Source organism: Pteronotus mesoamericanus, unplaced genomic scaffold (assembly GCF_021234165.1).
Source record: "Pteronotus mesoamericanus isolate MK-2021 breed Mesoamerican mustached bat unplaced genomic scaffold, CSHL_Meso_final contig_25, whole genome shotgun sequence".
NCBI lineage: Eukaryota > Metazoa > Chordata > Mammalia > Chiroptera > Mormoopidae > Pteronotus > Pteronotus mesoamericanus.
The window spans coordinates 1,041,868-1,057,024 of record NW_026555105.1 but is presented as its reverse complement, the minus strand read 5'-3'; the positions used below and the strand labels follow the sequence as shown (position 1 = coordinate 1,057,024).

The window sequence follows — 15,157 nt, the reverse complement described above, 5'->3', positions numbered from 1 at the left end:
AGGTCTGTTCATCACCTGTTATAAAAAATGGGCTCCCCGGCGAACGGAGACTAAATCCGGACGTGGGCAGATCCCGGGGAAGCCAGGGCGGGGGGGTGGGGGGAGGCGACGGGGCCAAGACCTTCAGCAGGGCAGCCTGTGGCTCCTGAGGGCCGAGCCTTTGTTCCATGGCTGCTTCCGACGGGCCGAGAACAGAGACCTGGGGACAGGCCGTGGCAGCCGCCCAAGGGCCGGGCCGACCGCCGGGCTGTGCGGCGGCTGAGGCTGGGCTCCGGGCGCCCGCGCGTGCGATGAGGCCCCGCTCAGGCCTGCCCGCCCCTCCTGCGAAGGGTCCGGTGGTGGGCACGCAGGCTCTGGGGGCCCGGGGTCTCCGTCAGGACCGCCGACCCTGCCACAGGGGGGCAGAAGCCCGCCGCATGTGGCGGAGGGGGCGCGCTGCCCGAGGACTCTGCCTCGTGGGCATTGGCGTTTGGATCCGGCATGACTCACGAACTGTTAGATTGACTTTTTCCAACGATGTGAAGATGGGGCGTCCGCGCTCCGCTCAGGCCTAGGAACAGGTGGCGGGCTGGGGTTTGCCCGCCGCCCCGTAGGGGGCAGGTTGGCGGCGGCCTCTTTCTCTCTCAGGAGTGATCATGGACCAGGAGTTAGAGGGGCCTGAGAGTTAGTTTCTTTCCTCAGGCGTTGAAAATACACTTCGTAATTGGTGCTTTAGCACTTTAGCGGGAAGCACCTGCTCTGCGTGCCGCTCGCGCTTGCTGCCGAGGTACAGGTGGTCCAGCCAGATACCCCCTCCCAGGTGTGTAGCCTGGGGCGGGCAGGCGGCAGCATGCAGGCTGCGTGGCCCAGGTGTCAGGGATTGGGGAGGCAGCTCCGTGAGCGCAGCTCTGAGACACGCTCTGGGGTTTCGGAGCCACAGCTGAGGGGAGTGTGGCGAGGCCCGGGCCGTGGCGCCTGAGCACGTGACACGGGCGCCTGGCCTGGCTGGTTTGCTGCATGGGAGGGCCACCTGGGGGTGGCTCTTAATGGAAGTGTGTGGGCGTGGCTCCCACGCTTCCAATCCCTCAGCTGCCGCTGCCTCTGCTGCGCAGCCGAGAGGCCCGGGAGGCAGAGAGAGTCTTCGCCGAGGAGCCCAGAGGAGGTGGGTGGGGTGCGGTGAGGTCAGAGACTGCAAGGGGGGGGGCGCGTGGGACCCGCAGGACATCCCACCTTCTTTGTCCTTTGTCTCCAACACGGTCAGAGTCAAGAAAGAACCCCCAGGATGCAGCCGGGGCACAGGTCCCCCCAAGCCTCGGTGGGAGCCCAGGGCAGGCGGTGAGTGGGTCTGCGGCGAGCCTGTCCTGGGCGTCGCTCGGCTGGAGGCTCCTTAGAGGGCGGGTCCCAGGCGCTGCCTTGGGGAGAGGCGTGGAGGGTGACGCACTCGGCGGGCATGGGTACCGCCCGGGTTCTTAGAGCGTCTCCCCTCCAGTGGATGCACACGGACCGCGGGACCTGTGGGCAGGCCCGGCAGCAGGCGCCCGGGGTGGCTGCTTCCTCGCCCTGCCATTTCTGTCATGCGCCGGCTCCGAGGAGGCCTCTTCTCACTGGGGGCAAGGTCAAGCTCAAGGTCCGGCCCCTGTGTCCCTCATTAGAACTGGCCGGTGTGGGGACATCAGGGTCCTGCTGGGTTAACAGGTGTTCTGTGGCCCTGAGCCCGGGGCAGGGGGCGAGCACGAAGGCTCCGGAATGACCGGGAGCACTGACTGGGGTCATCGCTCCTCCCTGCCCCTGGCCCTCCGGCCGCCCCTGGCCCTCCGGCCGCCCCCGGCCCCTGATGGCAGCTGTGGTATCTGGGCTTGGGTTATGTGGCCTCCCTGAGCTGCAGCACCTGCTCCCAACCAGGCAAATGTTCCTACAACCAGGACCCCACACGGGGCGGCTGCGTGGGTGACAGAAGTCCCCATGGGCCCAGGTCAGACTCTCGCAGAGCAGCCCGGGTCCTCAGCTGTCCTGAGAGCTTGGACTCGAGCTTTGGTGGCCAGGACAGACCGCGGGAGGGAGGGCCCTCTGCCCTGTCCACTCATATACACACACAGTGCCCACTCCTGTGGACGTCACCCTGGAGTTTGCCCACGCAGCAGTCACCAGCGTAACCGTGGGAGCTGACCCCAGGGGCCTGACCAGGGCACGGCTTGCCCCCCACCCTTGGGGGAGGGGGTGAGTTCGTAACCGTTCACACCTGTGTTCAGCGGCCCCCCCGGGCCCCTCTGCTCCGGCTCCTGGAGGCCCCGGGAGGGCTGTGCGTTTGTGGGATGGGCCGGTGGGGACTGGACCAGGTCTGTGTGGGGAGGGGGGAACCCCTTTGTTTCCATCTTCACGACCGTGGCCATCGTTCTGACACAAGTGACAGGTGAGGGCCGGCCGGCCCCACCCAACGTCGTGAGGGCAGCACCGCAGGCGTCTCAGCCAGACGCCGCGTGTTCCTGGGTCACTGTTTGTGTCCCTGCGGCATTTCCCTCCGTAACTTCAGGAGTTCACACGTTACGCCGGCTGCGAGAGAGACCTGTCACCCTGCCGCTGTGCCCAGGGGCCCGAGGGGCACAGGGAGGTGACAGTGGGGCTCCTGGTGTCCGTGCACCAGGAAGCGGGGGCAGTGGGTGCGCAGGTGTGCAGGCGGCTGTGGTGCGTGTCTGCGTGCACGCGTGTGCACAGGGGTGCCTGCGGGTGTGTTGGGGGCGCGCTCCCTCTCCCCGGCCACTCTGCGGATGACACAGGCTCAGCCGTGTGCTCTGTCCGTGGCACCCGGGAGGGACAGGGCAGTGTGGAAATCAGGCGGCAGGAGGGAGGGCCGCGCCCACAGCTCCCCATCCCAGCGGGCGTTTCCTAGCAACCACCCTGCCACTGGGGCTATTTTGGGAACTGTAACTTTTCATTGAACGAGATTAGGGGCTGCAGCTTGAGCCCGCTCAGCCAGGGGGCGGGCGGCGGGCAGCTCCGCTGTCCCAGGAAAGCCGGAGGCCCCCGGGCCGCCGGGCCCAGTGTCCAGCCAGCTCCTTCCCGGTGTGGGGGCTGCGGAGGCTGCGGAGGCGGAGGGGCCCCTGTGACTGACGGCACAGCAGTGGCGGCTGGATGGCCGCACCCTCTCGGGCTCAGGGTCCCCATCTGGGGGTGGGGCGGAGGTCCAGGTGGGATGGCATTCGCGAGGTGCCCATGCACGTCGCTAGCAGGGCGTGCGCCCTCACGCGGGGCGGGCTGTCACCGTTCCTTGTGAGAGCCGACCGAGGGGGCCGGGGGCGTCACAGCCCTGCGTCAGGCAGGACGAAGCCGGTCGTGAGAGACGGTCCGAGAAGCTGCGGTTTTGGGCTCTGTGGCCTCTGATGTCCACTGAGTTCCCTTGGCTCTTGTCTGGGTCTTTTCCTAGGTCAGAGGTCGGCTGGCAGGTTGTAGCTGGGGTCACCAACTAGAGCCTGTTTTTAGAGGGCCATGAGCTGAGAATGGTTCTCAAACCCAGGGTTTTTGTAAAATCAAGGAAGCGAATGCAGCTTGGACCGCATGGCGCATGGCCCTCAAAGTCTGAGACGTGGCCACCCGTGCCTTTCCAGGAGAAGGTGGCCGGCCCCTGGCCTGGACCCCGGTCGGGTGGCACAGCTGCGTCGACGAGATGCCTTAGCCCCAGAGCGGCAGACGGCCCCGGCCGGCTCCCCGCCCTCCCCGAGGAGGCGGCGCTGCACGGGACTGTGAGTGGACACGGTCCCAGTGCGGGGCCCTTGAGGGCCGCGGCCGGCCTGAGTCCTGGGCGTGGCGCCGCCGCCTGGAGGGAGCCCGTTAGCACTGCCGGGCGCGTGCGGCCTCACCGTCAGCACCGCCTCCCCCACAGCAGTAACGAAGGCTGCGGCGCGTGTTTGGGGTCCGTGCCAGGCACGCCGCCCGTGTTAGCTCACTGAACGCGCTCGCCTCTGCGGGGAGGCAGGTGCGGAGAACCGGCGGTTATCCCGCCTCACAGGTGAGGCGAGTGAGGCCCGTGGGCATGCACCGCGTGAGTACGAGACGCGCAGGCGGGGGGCCTCACGCTGCTATCCAGTCCCGGCGCCCTGGGCGTGGGAGGGGCACCCTGCTGCAGGGCCTGAGGACAGCAGGCGGAGGGGCCCTGGCTCCCCCTCACCCCCACTGTGGGCGGAAGCAGCGTGGAGACGGCTCGGCTGAGCCCGGGGCCCAGCCCAGCTGGCGTCCCATGCCGCTGCCCCCGGCTGGGCGAATGCACGCAGGCCGTGCTGCAGCCCCACCCCGGGGTGGCCTGGCACACCGTGCGGCTGTGGGGACAGCAGCCTGTGTCTCACAAAGGGCTTTCTGTCAGCTGCTGCCACCTTGTGGCTGTGGGGCCTGGACCAGGTATGGCTCCTGAGCGCTTGGCGTCTCTTCAGTGAGATGTGGCCCCGAGGGGTCAAGGGTCAGACCCTCAAAGGCACCAGCGCCTGATCCCCTAACAAGGGAGCCCGGGTCCTCTTCTCGGCCCTGCTGGGGGCCTGGTGTCATCTTTGCGGGATGGCCGCCTGTCTGCGCCGAGACCCCAGGTTCCATGACCCCTGCAGTCCTTGGCAGCTCCCAACTCCTGAGCGCACGAGCCACAGCGTGTGGCGTGGCTGGGGGTGACGATCGCGGCTGTCCCTCCCCTCCTTCCCAGGGTCTCATGGTGCCAGATGCAGGCTGAGTAATTGAGAAACGTTTGCATCATGGGGGACCCATGGGGAGTGGGCGCAGTGGTAAATCTGTTGTTGTCGTCTGTGACCGCAATAACGTCACCTAACAAACGACCCCAGCAGTATGGGGGCATGTGTTGTCATCGGCCTGAGTGGCCTTGGCTGGCAGGATGGGGGCAGCTCGGCCCTGTCCCCCGCCCCTCCCAGCTTGCCAGCAGCTGTGTCCAGGGGTGGCCTTGGGGCAGGGGCACACAGAAGCAGCAGGCAGGTGCATGCAAACACTTCCGAAGCCGCGGAAAGTGGCTGGCGTCCTGCTCCCCAAAGCCAGCCCCAGGGCAGAGGCCAGGGGTCGGGTGGAGGAGCGCCCGGGGGGGCAGATACGGGTGGCGGGCTTTGTCGGGGTCGCGTCGGTTTGGAGGGAGCACACAGGCAGGTGTGAGGGCAGAGGCCAGGGGCCAGGGGCCAGGGGCGCCGCTGCCACGCGTGGTGCTGCTGCTGCTGCGGAAAGCCGGTGTGGGGGGCGGGTAGGGCTCCGCACAGGGGCTTGGGGCAGCTGTCCAGGGGGGCAGCGGCGCGCAGGTGAGAGCGGGACGGGAGGACGCGCCGGGCTGACCGCTGAGTTTCCCTGCAGATGCTGAAAGCAAGGTGGGCGGCCCCGACGGAGGCCCCCGTGCAACGCAGAGCGAGCCCTGCACGCCCCGGCAGGAGTCCCCGACGCCGGAGGGTGCCCCGCCGGGGAGACCGCTGGCCGCCGGGACGGACCAGGCGTTCCCGGATGAGCCGCAGCCCTCGGACCGCCGCTCGGATGACGCAGGTACGGTCTGGCGACCGGGGTCCCCGGCCGGGACCTGGGCCGTGAGCAGCCTGTCGGGAGACTGTCCTCGGAGGCCCGCCCGCCCGCCACACGGCGCCCTGCGGCCGGGTTCAGGTGTGGGCCGGAGCGTGCCCCCTCCCGTCTTCTCCCTGGGCCGCGCAGTCGGTGGGTGGAGCCACTCACAGGGCTGCCAGGCGCCCCCCCTCCCCCACCGCACGTGCCTTTGTTCCTGGATGCCTTCACTTGTCCCCGGGAGCTTCGGAGCAGGAGACTGTCTCCCAAGGGAGCAGTGTCCAGAGGCAGCATTTTTGCTGGGCAGGATGCAGGTTGGGGGCCCTTCCTAGTGGCCCAAGTCCACAGCAGGGGCTGCCCCCTGAGCAGCGCCCCTGCCTCTATCCTGAGCCGGGGCTTCTATGAGCCACCGCCCTCGCGGCTGCCCCCCCCACCCCCCGCCCCGGCCGCCTGTGCTGCTGTGCACGGGCGGTGGCTCCTCCCCGGGGAGGGTGCGTCTCGCCGCTTCGCCGCCGGGTGTGCCTGGTGCGCTGCCCCAAGCCTCAGTGGTTCCTCCTGTGAAATGGGACAAACGTTTGCTGGGGCGTGTTGGGGGAAGGACTGGGCGCAGTGTCGGCCACCGTGAGCAATTATTGGTGGTGTGGCTGTGACTGGGGGCGGGGGGGGGGTCGTTATTTTAGTTGACTCGACCATGGTGATTGCCAGCCAGGGGGAGGGTGGGGAGGAAGGAGAGCGTGAACCCAGCAGAGAGACGTGCGGGTGCTTTGCGGGGAGCACCCCCTGTGCACTCCGACCTGCCCGTGGCGATTCGGAGAAGGCCCCGGACGGCCTCCCTGCCGAGCAGGAAGCCTGTCTCCCAGAGAAGGTGCAGCCGCAGGCGTGTCAGGCCTCGTGTGGGGGCTGGGCTTGGGCTGTGTCGCGCCCCTGTGGGGGGTGGGAGACCCCAGCTGCGGGGACGGCCTGCGGGGGACGGCTGTGCCCCACGGCCGGCTCCTGCCCGGTGCGCACCCGCGCTGCTCGCCACGGTGCGGTGTCCCCGGTGGCAGCTCCAGCTTGGGTGGGCACCTGCCAGGAGGGGCTGGCTGTGCCTCTCCAGTGTCACCCCAACCTGGGGACACAGTAGGAGTTTGGGGTCTGAAGGGCTGCGGCTGTGGGACGGTCCCGGCGTCTCCTCAGGGGCCCTCTTGGGACCCCTGTATCCTGCGGTCCCCCAGCATCAGATGTCAGGGCGGGTGGAGGTCGGTGGGATTCTGGGGGCCGAGCGAATGCAGCTGCGCTGGCCCTGGCCTCCCAGGTCGCCGCTCTGCTGGGTCCGAGGGACGTGCCGATCTCCATCGGGACCCTGGCCTTCGGTGCGCGCTCTGCCCGGGGTGTGGGGCAGGTGTGAGAGCAGACTTGGTTTGTGGAGTACAAATTTGTGTTAAGGGCCTTCGTGGGCGGGGGGTGGGGGAGGGAGCAACGTGCTGTTGAGTCTGGGGGTTGTCCTCCCAGAGCCGCGGGAGACAGTGTGCTTCCGTGACTCCTGGTCCCAGACCTGAATCCTTCCTGGAGTATGCGACCGCGGAGCAGCCTCTGCTGAGTGTTCAGTGGGTGAGCAGCGACCTCTGCTGGTCAGGACGAGGCAGGGAACCCCAAGGAAGGGGTCCCCAAATCAGGGCAAGTGCAGAGCTCACTTTGTCATCTGCGAGATCCCCCCCATACAGCATTTGAGACCTCAAGGGATATTAAAATGTCATTTTCATCAAGATTCTAACTACAGGGTCTGGCAAAAGTAACGCCTCTTTGAGTGCGGTTGGTAGAATAACAACACGGGTGTAATAATTTATAGTTTTAATTTGAACATTGCATCTAACATGTCATAGGGTGTGCGTGAGTGGGGTATTATGTTAGAGGATTACACGCACATGATCTTCTAATAAAAAATTGTGTAGGAAACAAGGGCATTATCTGTGCCGGACCCTGTATCACGGCAGCGGCGCGCTGCCGTGTGACAGGCAGGGACTCGGGGGGACGCGCACACCCCGCAGGTCAGGGACACGGCGCCACGGCGTGGTGCGCGAAGGCGAGTTTGGGGGAGGGGCTTTGGAGGAGAGCTTTGTGGGGTGAGTGGCTGGTGTGTTGAGTCCCAGGGCTTTCAGAGCAGAAGGGGGGCCCACATTCCACTTGGGGCTGGTGGGGAGGGGACAGCTGTGGCGCTGGTGGGAGTCCGTCCTGCAGCCTCTCGGGTTGGGCTGGTGTGGGCTGTGACCGCTGACGCCCAGGGATCTGGGGCTGTCCTGTCTGGGCGTCGCCCGCTGCGTGGCTACTAATTAAAACTAAATAAAGCTCCAGTTCAGCTCTCCGGTCACGCCGGCCACCTGTCAGGCGCTCACCGGCCACAGTGGCTGGTGGCTCCTGCGAGGGGCAGGGAGGGAACACTCCCATCGTCTCAGAAAGTCCCCTTGGGCGGCCTTGGGGGTAAGGGGCGCCGTGCACGGTGGAGTGCGACGAGGGGGTTCTGCTTGGGCGGGCGGGCCCTCCGGGGCTGTGGGGCCGAGACACCCGTGATGCGCTGAGCCGAAGCACTTCCTGGAAAACGTCTGCCGGCTGGCAGGTCGGGGAGGGGATTCGGGGCGGGGGGGCGGCGAGGGAAGGGGCCTGGGGACCGCCGGGCGGCGGGCTCTGAGGTCCAGGCAGAGGCTGTGGCAGCCGGCACTGGGGACCGGGGCTTCTGGGTCGCCCCCACCGAGGTAGGGTGCCGGAAGCTTCATCCAGAGATGGGCTTCCAGAGATGGGCTTCCAGAGCTCAGTGGAGAGAAGGGAGGCAGGAGACTTGGGGGTGTGGGTGAGGTGGGTGCTGTGGTGGATGGCAGACGCTGAGCTGGACAGAGAGAAGTAGGAAGGGGGTGGGTGGATGGGTTGGAGGAAGTTGGTGGGGCACAGGGTGCAGGGCGGTGCCCCAAGGTCTGGCGGAGCTGTTCCAGGGGAGCCTGGACCAGCAGCTGGAAGCAGTGGACGGGCTGGGGGCTCTGGGAGGGCTCACCCCTCCCCACTACCCATCTGGTGAGCCTGCCAGGGGGTGGGGCTGCTGCCATGTGACTGCCATGTGATGTCAGTACGTGGTGGACAGGAGGCGCTGCCACGTGCCAGGCACACACCTGTCATCACCTTGTCTTGTGAGGGACTCCTGTTACCAGTCCACCGTCGCACATGGACGATGCACCAGTAAATGGAGACACAGAGAGGCTTAGTGATTGGCCCAAGGTCACAGAGTGCGCACAGGGGCCCACGGGAGCCCTGGCGTGTCTGATCCCGAGGCCTGTGGTGGCGACCACGCCCCTCCACGGGGCCAGGTGGGAGCTTTGGCACCCCCTCGCAGGAGAAAAGGGTGCTGACTCCCTCTCATCACTTCCCCCTCTCTCGCTTTGGGCACATCTGCGGATAGTTGAACACACAGGAAGTCAGGTCTGTGTGTGTGGTGAGCTCGCTGTCGGACTTCGTGTCATCTGTCCCTCCCACCCCCTTGCCGTCCTCGCTCACACCCACCGCAGTCAGAGGAGCCACAGTTATGGGGACTCTCTTTTGCCTTTGATGCAGCCAGGACACCCTCAGTCTCCAGAGGTGAAGAAGCAGACGCTGCCGGCAGCCTTGCGCCTCCTGCGGGCGAGGCACCCCAAGCCTTAGCTGGGTCCGACTCCCTGGACAGTCCTCCCAGGACCCTGGAGAGGTCCGTGGGCCAGCTCCCCAGTCCCCCGCTGCTGCCCACCCCACCGCCCAAGGCAGGCGCCAAGGCCACGAAAGGTGTCACAGGTGGGTCCGCGTCTCGCCCGTCCCTCCCTCCCGTCCACCCGTCAACTCTTCCACCGTCCTGACTGGGCCTCCCCCTGGGGGCCGGCGCTCACCCTGCCCTCGGGGCTCTGGGCGGCTCCGGGCAGCAGAGCTGGCGCTGGAGGGCTGTCCCCGGCGGTGGCGGCGAGGCGCTCTGGCTGTCGGCGGCCACGCAGGCCCCTGCGGCACATGGGGCGGCTGTGGAACAGGAGACCCAGCCAGACCCCAGGGAGGCGGCCGGCCGCCTGCCTGGTGTTCAGGTGTCCGTCCTGTGCCCGTCTCTCTGCGACATCCGGTCCATCTCTGAGTCTGTCTCACTGTCTCTGCTCATCCCTGGTCCGTTCCCCAGTCATCCCCCCGCCGAGCCCCTTCCCGGCAGGCGGGTTTGGGTGGGGTCACCGGGGGCACGTGCTGGGGCAGGGGCCCCAAAGGCCCCACTTCCGGGGCTTGGGCCGCGCCGGCTGTGTTGTCTGAGGCGGCCGAGACACTGGGAACGGGACGCCGTTGGTCTGGGGGGACGCTGCCCCCGCCGAGAGGGGTTTCCAGGCGCCCGCGCTGCCTCCGGGAGCAGAGGCCTGCAGCTCTGCGTGCGCCCTCGGCCGCCCTCACGTGCCCTCGGCCGCCTGTTGGGCGCACTGTCCCAAGCACCCGAGAAGTCCTGCCACACACGGCCCCTCACAGCCCTCAAGGGACGGGACGTGTGCCTGATCTTCAGTGGTGGAAACTGAGGCCCGGGGCACCAGTGGCTCGCCCGGCCCCCGGCTGATGGAGACTGGAACCCGGTTTGGGGCCCCAGGCTCTTACCCTGCCCGCCCCAACTGCCCTCCCTGCTGGAATGTTCTTTCCCCTCCTGTCACCTGGTCAGCGCATCCCCGTCTCTCCTTGTGGGAGCTTTTCCGACCAAAAACCCCACAGCCTCGCCCCTCCTTGCCCACCGGCATTCGCCCCATCGTTCCACCGTGTGCAGGCGAGCATTGGGGGCATCAATCGGCTGTGTCACCTCCTAACGTGGGGACTGGAGGGGGGCTGCCAGCTTTGGACTTTGGCTGGGATCCCTCACAGCTGAGACTGCATTTGGAGTTTTTCCCTTTCCTTTGGGGAAACGTTTGCTTCCTCCTGTGAACACTAGGTGGCGGCAGAGGCGGCGAAAGGCCCCTCCCCTGGGCTTCCCTAGGGCCCTGGGGAGCACCTGCGAGCTGAGCGCCCCCCTCCCAGCCCCCACGTCGCGCTGTCTTGTCTGGGACGCGGGGCCCAGGGCTTCCTCCCACCATCGGTCACCCCGCCAGGCACCTCCTGGACTTGCCGTTCTGGGTCCACATGGGTTTCATTTTTAAAGAGGAGTCGCCAATATTTAAAACATACTGATGTTAATGTGTATAAAACATAGGAAGCTTTTTATTTTTAATCCAGATTTCTGGCTCTTTTGGCCAAGAGCACGAGGCTGTGGTGTTTGGTCAGGAATCGGTCCCGGAGGGAGGGACAGGGATGCACTGACTGGGGGACACGGGGGGAAACGTCCTCATATCGCACAGCCCCACGGAGATGGGGCTGCGCAGGCCCTCCTGTGTGTCCCCTCCCGCCCTTCTGCATGACTCGCCCCTTGACCGTGGGGACTCGCCCCTCCTCCCCAGGACAGGCTTTCCCTGGCCCGGCCCGGCCAGGTGACAGTGGCCGCCGCCTCTCTGCCAGCTGCCCCGGGAGCCACCGCCGGGTTCTGGTCCCCGCCCTGGAGGTGCACGATCTGGACGTGGCTTCCGAACCTCCGTTTCCTCCCCTGAGAAGCCGCAGGGACAGAGGGTCCCCGGTCGGGGAAAGTGCTCAGCCATGTGGCCTTTGTTCGGCGTGTCCACAAGGGACAGCGGTGCCCAGGCCCTGGGTGGGGCCCACGCTGGGGGGGGTGGCGTTCCCGGGCCTGCGTCACCACAGCCCCGCGCTTTGTCTCCACACCCTGGCCCGGCCCGGCCACTCATGCCCTTGGGTCCTCTCGCCCCAGGCCAGGCTGTGCTCCTCCCAGACGCCGGTGGGAAGACCGTGGACCCGCCCCTCCGGGGACAGCTCTCCACGCCCACGGGGTCCCCGCACCCCGCCACCGTCCACCGGCCGCTGCCCCCGAGCCGCGTCATCGAGGAGCTGCACCGGGCGCTGGCCACCAAGCACCGCCAGGACAGGTAGGCTTGTGGCCTGGCCTCGGGGGCCCATGAGCCCAAGGTCCCAGCCAGGCCGGTGTCCAGGCTGGGCTTGCTGCTCCATGTGACCGCCTGGAAATGCCCCGTCATCTTCTAACGAGGAGCCGGGCCTTTGAGTTTTGCATCGGGCTCTGCGCTGCCCTGGAGCTGGTCTTGGTTGCCATGTTCTGTGAGGGCCCATGGGAACCCAGCTCCGAAGCCCCGCGTTTCCCCAGAGGGTCCTGGAGGGGCGGGGCGGGGGCTCACCAGAGAGACCCCGAGGGCGGAGGCTGGCGTGCAGGGGAGCCTGTTTCAGGGGCTCCCTCTCTCCTTGATCTCATGTAGCTTGTGTAGCTTGTAGGGAGCGAGCTGCTGGGGGTGCCTAGCAGGCGACAGGACAGGCTCAGGGCTTGGGGGGAACACGGGACAAACGGGGTGCCCTTCTCAGTTCTCGGAAGGCCTGGGTCTGTGAGCATTGGCTGCCCAGGGTGGCAGGGTTTATTGTGGGTGCCTCTGTGCTGTTTAAAGGCACATGTACTTACTGCCACGTGCCTGGGACTCAAAGCCACACATACGTGTGCCTTTTGTGTGTGTTCTGGGTGTGGGACAGAAGCCAAGAAGTCCTTCTTGTGTTCGGGGGTGGCCCATGCAATATCCGTGATAAGCCTCCTGTCACCTGGGGGTTATTCCAGGCAAAGGGGACAACGTATACCTTGATCTACTTTTCTGATTCAGTTTTCAAGGGAGGGACAGTAAAGGGTCCCCAAAGAAGCGGATGGACGTCCGCCTGTCAAGAACGTCCAGCGTGGAGCGGGGCAAGGAGCGGGAGGAGGCCTGGAGCTCCGACGGGGCCTCAGAGGGCAAGCGGGCGGCGGCCAAGGACTCGGAGGAGAACAAGGAGAACTTGCTCGTGAGCACGGGACTCGAGGACGACCTGCTCCTGTACCAGGACGAGGAGGCGCTGAACGACTCTGTCATCTCCGGTGAGTGGGATGCACAGACGGGCTCGGCGTGGAGATGCCGGACGAGCCTATTTACGCCGGTGCTCACGCGTTAGCCTCGTGTGTGTGTGCGCGCGTGTGCGTGTGCGTGTGAGAGAGAGAGAGAGAAGGTGAACGCGACCTCAGCAGGTGACTTTGAGAGGATCTGTGTTCAGGGTGATGTGGCAGAAAGCGGTGCTCGCTGTACTCAGAGCCCAGAGTTTGTGGCCTCGGTGCGGACAGGAAAGCGAGACGGTGCTGGGGAGGGAGGCCTCCGGACACGGTGGCAGCGGGACAGTCCCCTCGGTGGGAGCCGGATGTCACGAGGCCCTGGGACGCGCATCTTGCCTCTGCCCCCACAGTGCGTTGTGTTCTCAAGGTCGTTCTCGAGGTCACAGTGACGGCCCCGTCCTGGCCTTGGGGGCCTGGGGGCTTGGGCAGGCAGGGCGTTGTGGGCACCCCTTACTAACAGGGAGGGGGCGCAGAGGGCCCCGCATGCCTGCTGCAAGCCTCACCGCGCGGCACTGCCTCACGCGGTGGGGCGTTGGGTCGGGGGTGGCTGTGGCCGTAGGCCTCGGTGGGCGGGGGAGGTGACTGTTACGGGGTGAAGGGCGGCTGTTCCTCCTGGAAGCACCTCCTGGTGACCGTCACAGGCAAGGAGAGCGCGTGGGGCGCTCTGCGGAGGAGCCAGCCCACCTGGCCCCGACGCCCCTGCGGCCCTGGGCGGGTCCCCACGGTGTCCCCTTCATGTCCTCCTCCCGGGCTCCTGTGACAGCGCTGGGCTGTCCCTTCACAGCGCCACCGCAGCTGCTATCCTCCACAGCACTTGTTACCTGACGCCGCCTGTGCCCTGCTAACTCACCAGCCGGCCGACCCTCGACGCGCGGGTCGGACCTTGGGTGTCCGCACCAGGCAGGGCCACCGGCGGGTCCCCGTTGGCTCCTGCAGCCCGTGACCCCCATGCACCAGGCGTCCCTCCGTTGAGGGGCCCGTCCTCCTGAGGTCTCGTAGGTGTGGCTGAGCTGGTGTCTTAAGATCTGAGCTCCGGACCTTGGTCCCAGGCCTGGTCCATGCCTCACCCCTGTGGACGGGACCTCTGACCTTGCCTGGGCCGGAGCTCCTGGGCGCGCGCCCTGCACTTGCCGCGCAGGTGGCCTCGGGCTGCCCGGGACGCGGGGCCTGCAAAGCAGGAAGCGTGTCGCCCGGGGAGCCCCCGTCCCGGCTCCTGGCCGTCCTGCAGAAGCTGAGCCGCTTCTCCCGGGTCAGGCCTGAGCTGCCTGTCTTTGTGTCTTAAAACCTGATGTCCTTAACTGGATGCCGAGCTTGTGGTCGGGCAGGAGCGTGGAAATGGTCAACACGTCTGGAAACTCGGGCGTCGCTGTCTTGGCGAGCTCACCACCCTCACTGTGTCAGCAAACCCCCAGCGGGGGCTCCTCCCCACTGGCAGCCTTGCACGGCCGTGTATCGGGCCCGCGGCCGAAGCCCCCACTCACCCCTGACAGCGCCGCACTGCGGGCAGGCGGCCAGGCACGTCGGGGGAGCCGGCCCGAACCGGGTCCCTGACCCCGCGGTCGAGCACAGAAGGCCGGTTCCCGTGTGTCCGTCACTCCCTCCCGGCCAGGGGCGTCTGAGCGGACGTGCTGGGAGGGACATTCGGTGCTGGCTGTGGGAAGGTCTCCGGGTTAACTGCTGCCTGCGGGGGTAGGTATTCACAGCGGGAAGGCCCGTGAAAGTGTCCCACGCTGACCCGCAGGACGCCGGCAAGGATCGGCGGTTCTTTGCTTCTCTCGGCTCAAACCCCGCTCCCTCTGTAGTGGCTGCTTCCTCGTTTGTGGGTCTCTGTGGTGCCGCTGCCGGCCCAGTGGCGCGTTCACCCGCTGTTCATTGTAGAAACTGCACGGTTCCCTGTTTCGTTACCCACTGACCGTGCTGCTGGCTGAGTCTCTGCAGTCCTCGTCTTGTCCCATGTAACCGCTCCAGGGTAATGGTCACCTAACACGTCATCAGCCCGAATTCCTCTACAGCCAGCACCGTGTGCATTCGTGTTAGAGTCTGATTTCTTGAGCCGGGACGGCCCTGTCCCAGCCGCTGGCCCCACGAATCCGCTGGACAGGCGTCCTGCGAGACCAGGTTGGGGCGAAGGTGAGTCTGAGTCGGAGGGTGACAGGTGGCGCCCGCACAGGGCAGGTAGGCTGTGCCCATCGACGCGGGGAGATGCGTCCCAGCCTGCGTGCCGGCCTGCGCCGGGCACATGCTCCCACGTGCTCACGGGTGCCGTCACGCCTGGGCAGTCAGCGTCAGGTAAAAGCGGGGTGGCGGGGTGTTCTCACGTCCCTCGGGGGATTTTTTAACAAAGGTCTTTGTTTTATGGAGCAGTTTCAGGTTCATAGCAAAATTAAGTGAAAGGTACAGAGCTGTCCTGTAACCCCGCCCCATCGTCAGCCTCGCCCGCCAGGGGGTACGTTTGCTGCAGGGCATGGACCCCTGTTGGCGCATCGTCGCAGCCCGCGCGTCATTTACGTGAGGTTCGTCCTGTGTTGTAGCGGCCGTTCTCGCTGCCCTGGGCCCCTCTGGGCTGGGCCTGCCCCGCCCCCGCCCCCGCCCCCAGCACCCACTGCTCTTCCATCGCTCCGCTGTTGGCCTCTTCCAGACCTCACAGAGTTGGAGTTGTAGAGCGTGAGGCCCGTTGGGATGGCTTGTTTC

At 66.6% G+C, this 15,157-nt stretch overlaps 1 protein-coding gene across 2 annotated transcripts in view; it reads left to right on the top strand.

Moving 5' to 3' along the window:
- PHACTR3 (phosphatase and actin regulator 3) overlaps positions 1-15,157 on the top strand; it is a 126,992-nt gene that overhangs the window by 81,548 nt on the left and 30,287 nt on the right. For both annotated transcript variants that reach the window (XM_054573341.1, XM_054573340.1), the window contains exons 4-7: positions 5,308-5,490; positions 9,079-9,291; positions 11,303-11,477; positions 12,210-12,457. In XM_054573341.1, the coding sequence (XP_054429316.1) occupies positions 5,308-5,490; positions 9,079-9,291; positions 11,303-11,477; positions 12,210-12,457 (819 nt within the window). The remainder of the gene's footprint in view (positions 1-5,307; positions 5,491-9,078; positions 9,292-11,302; positions 11,478-12,209; positions 12,458-15,157) is intronic.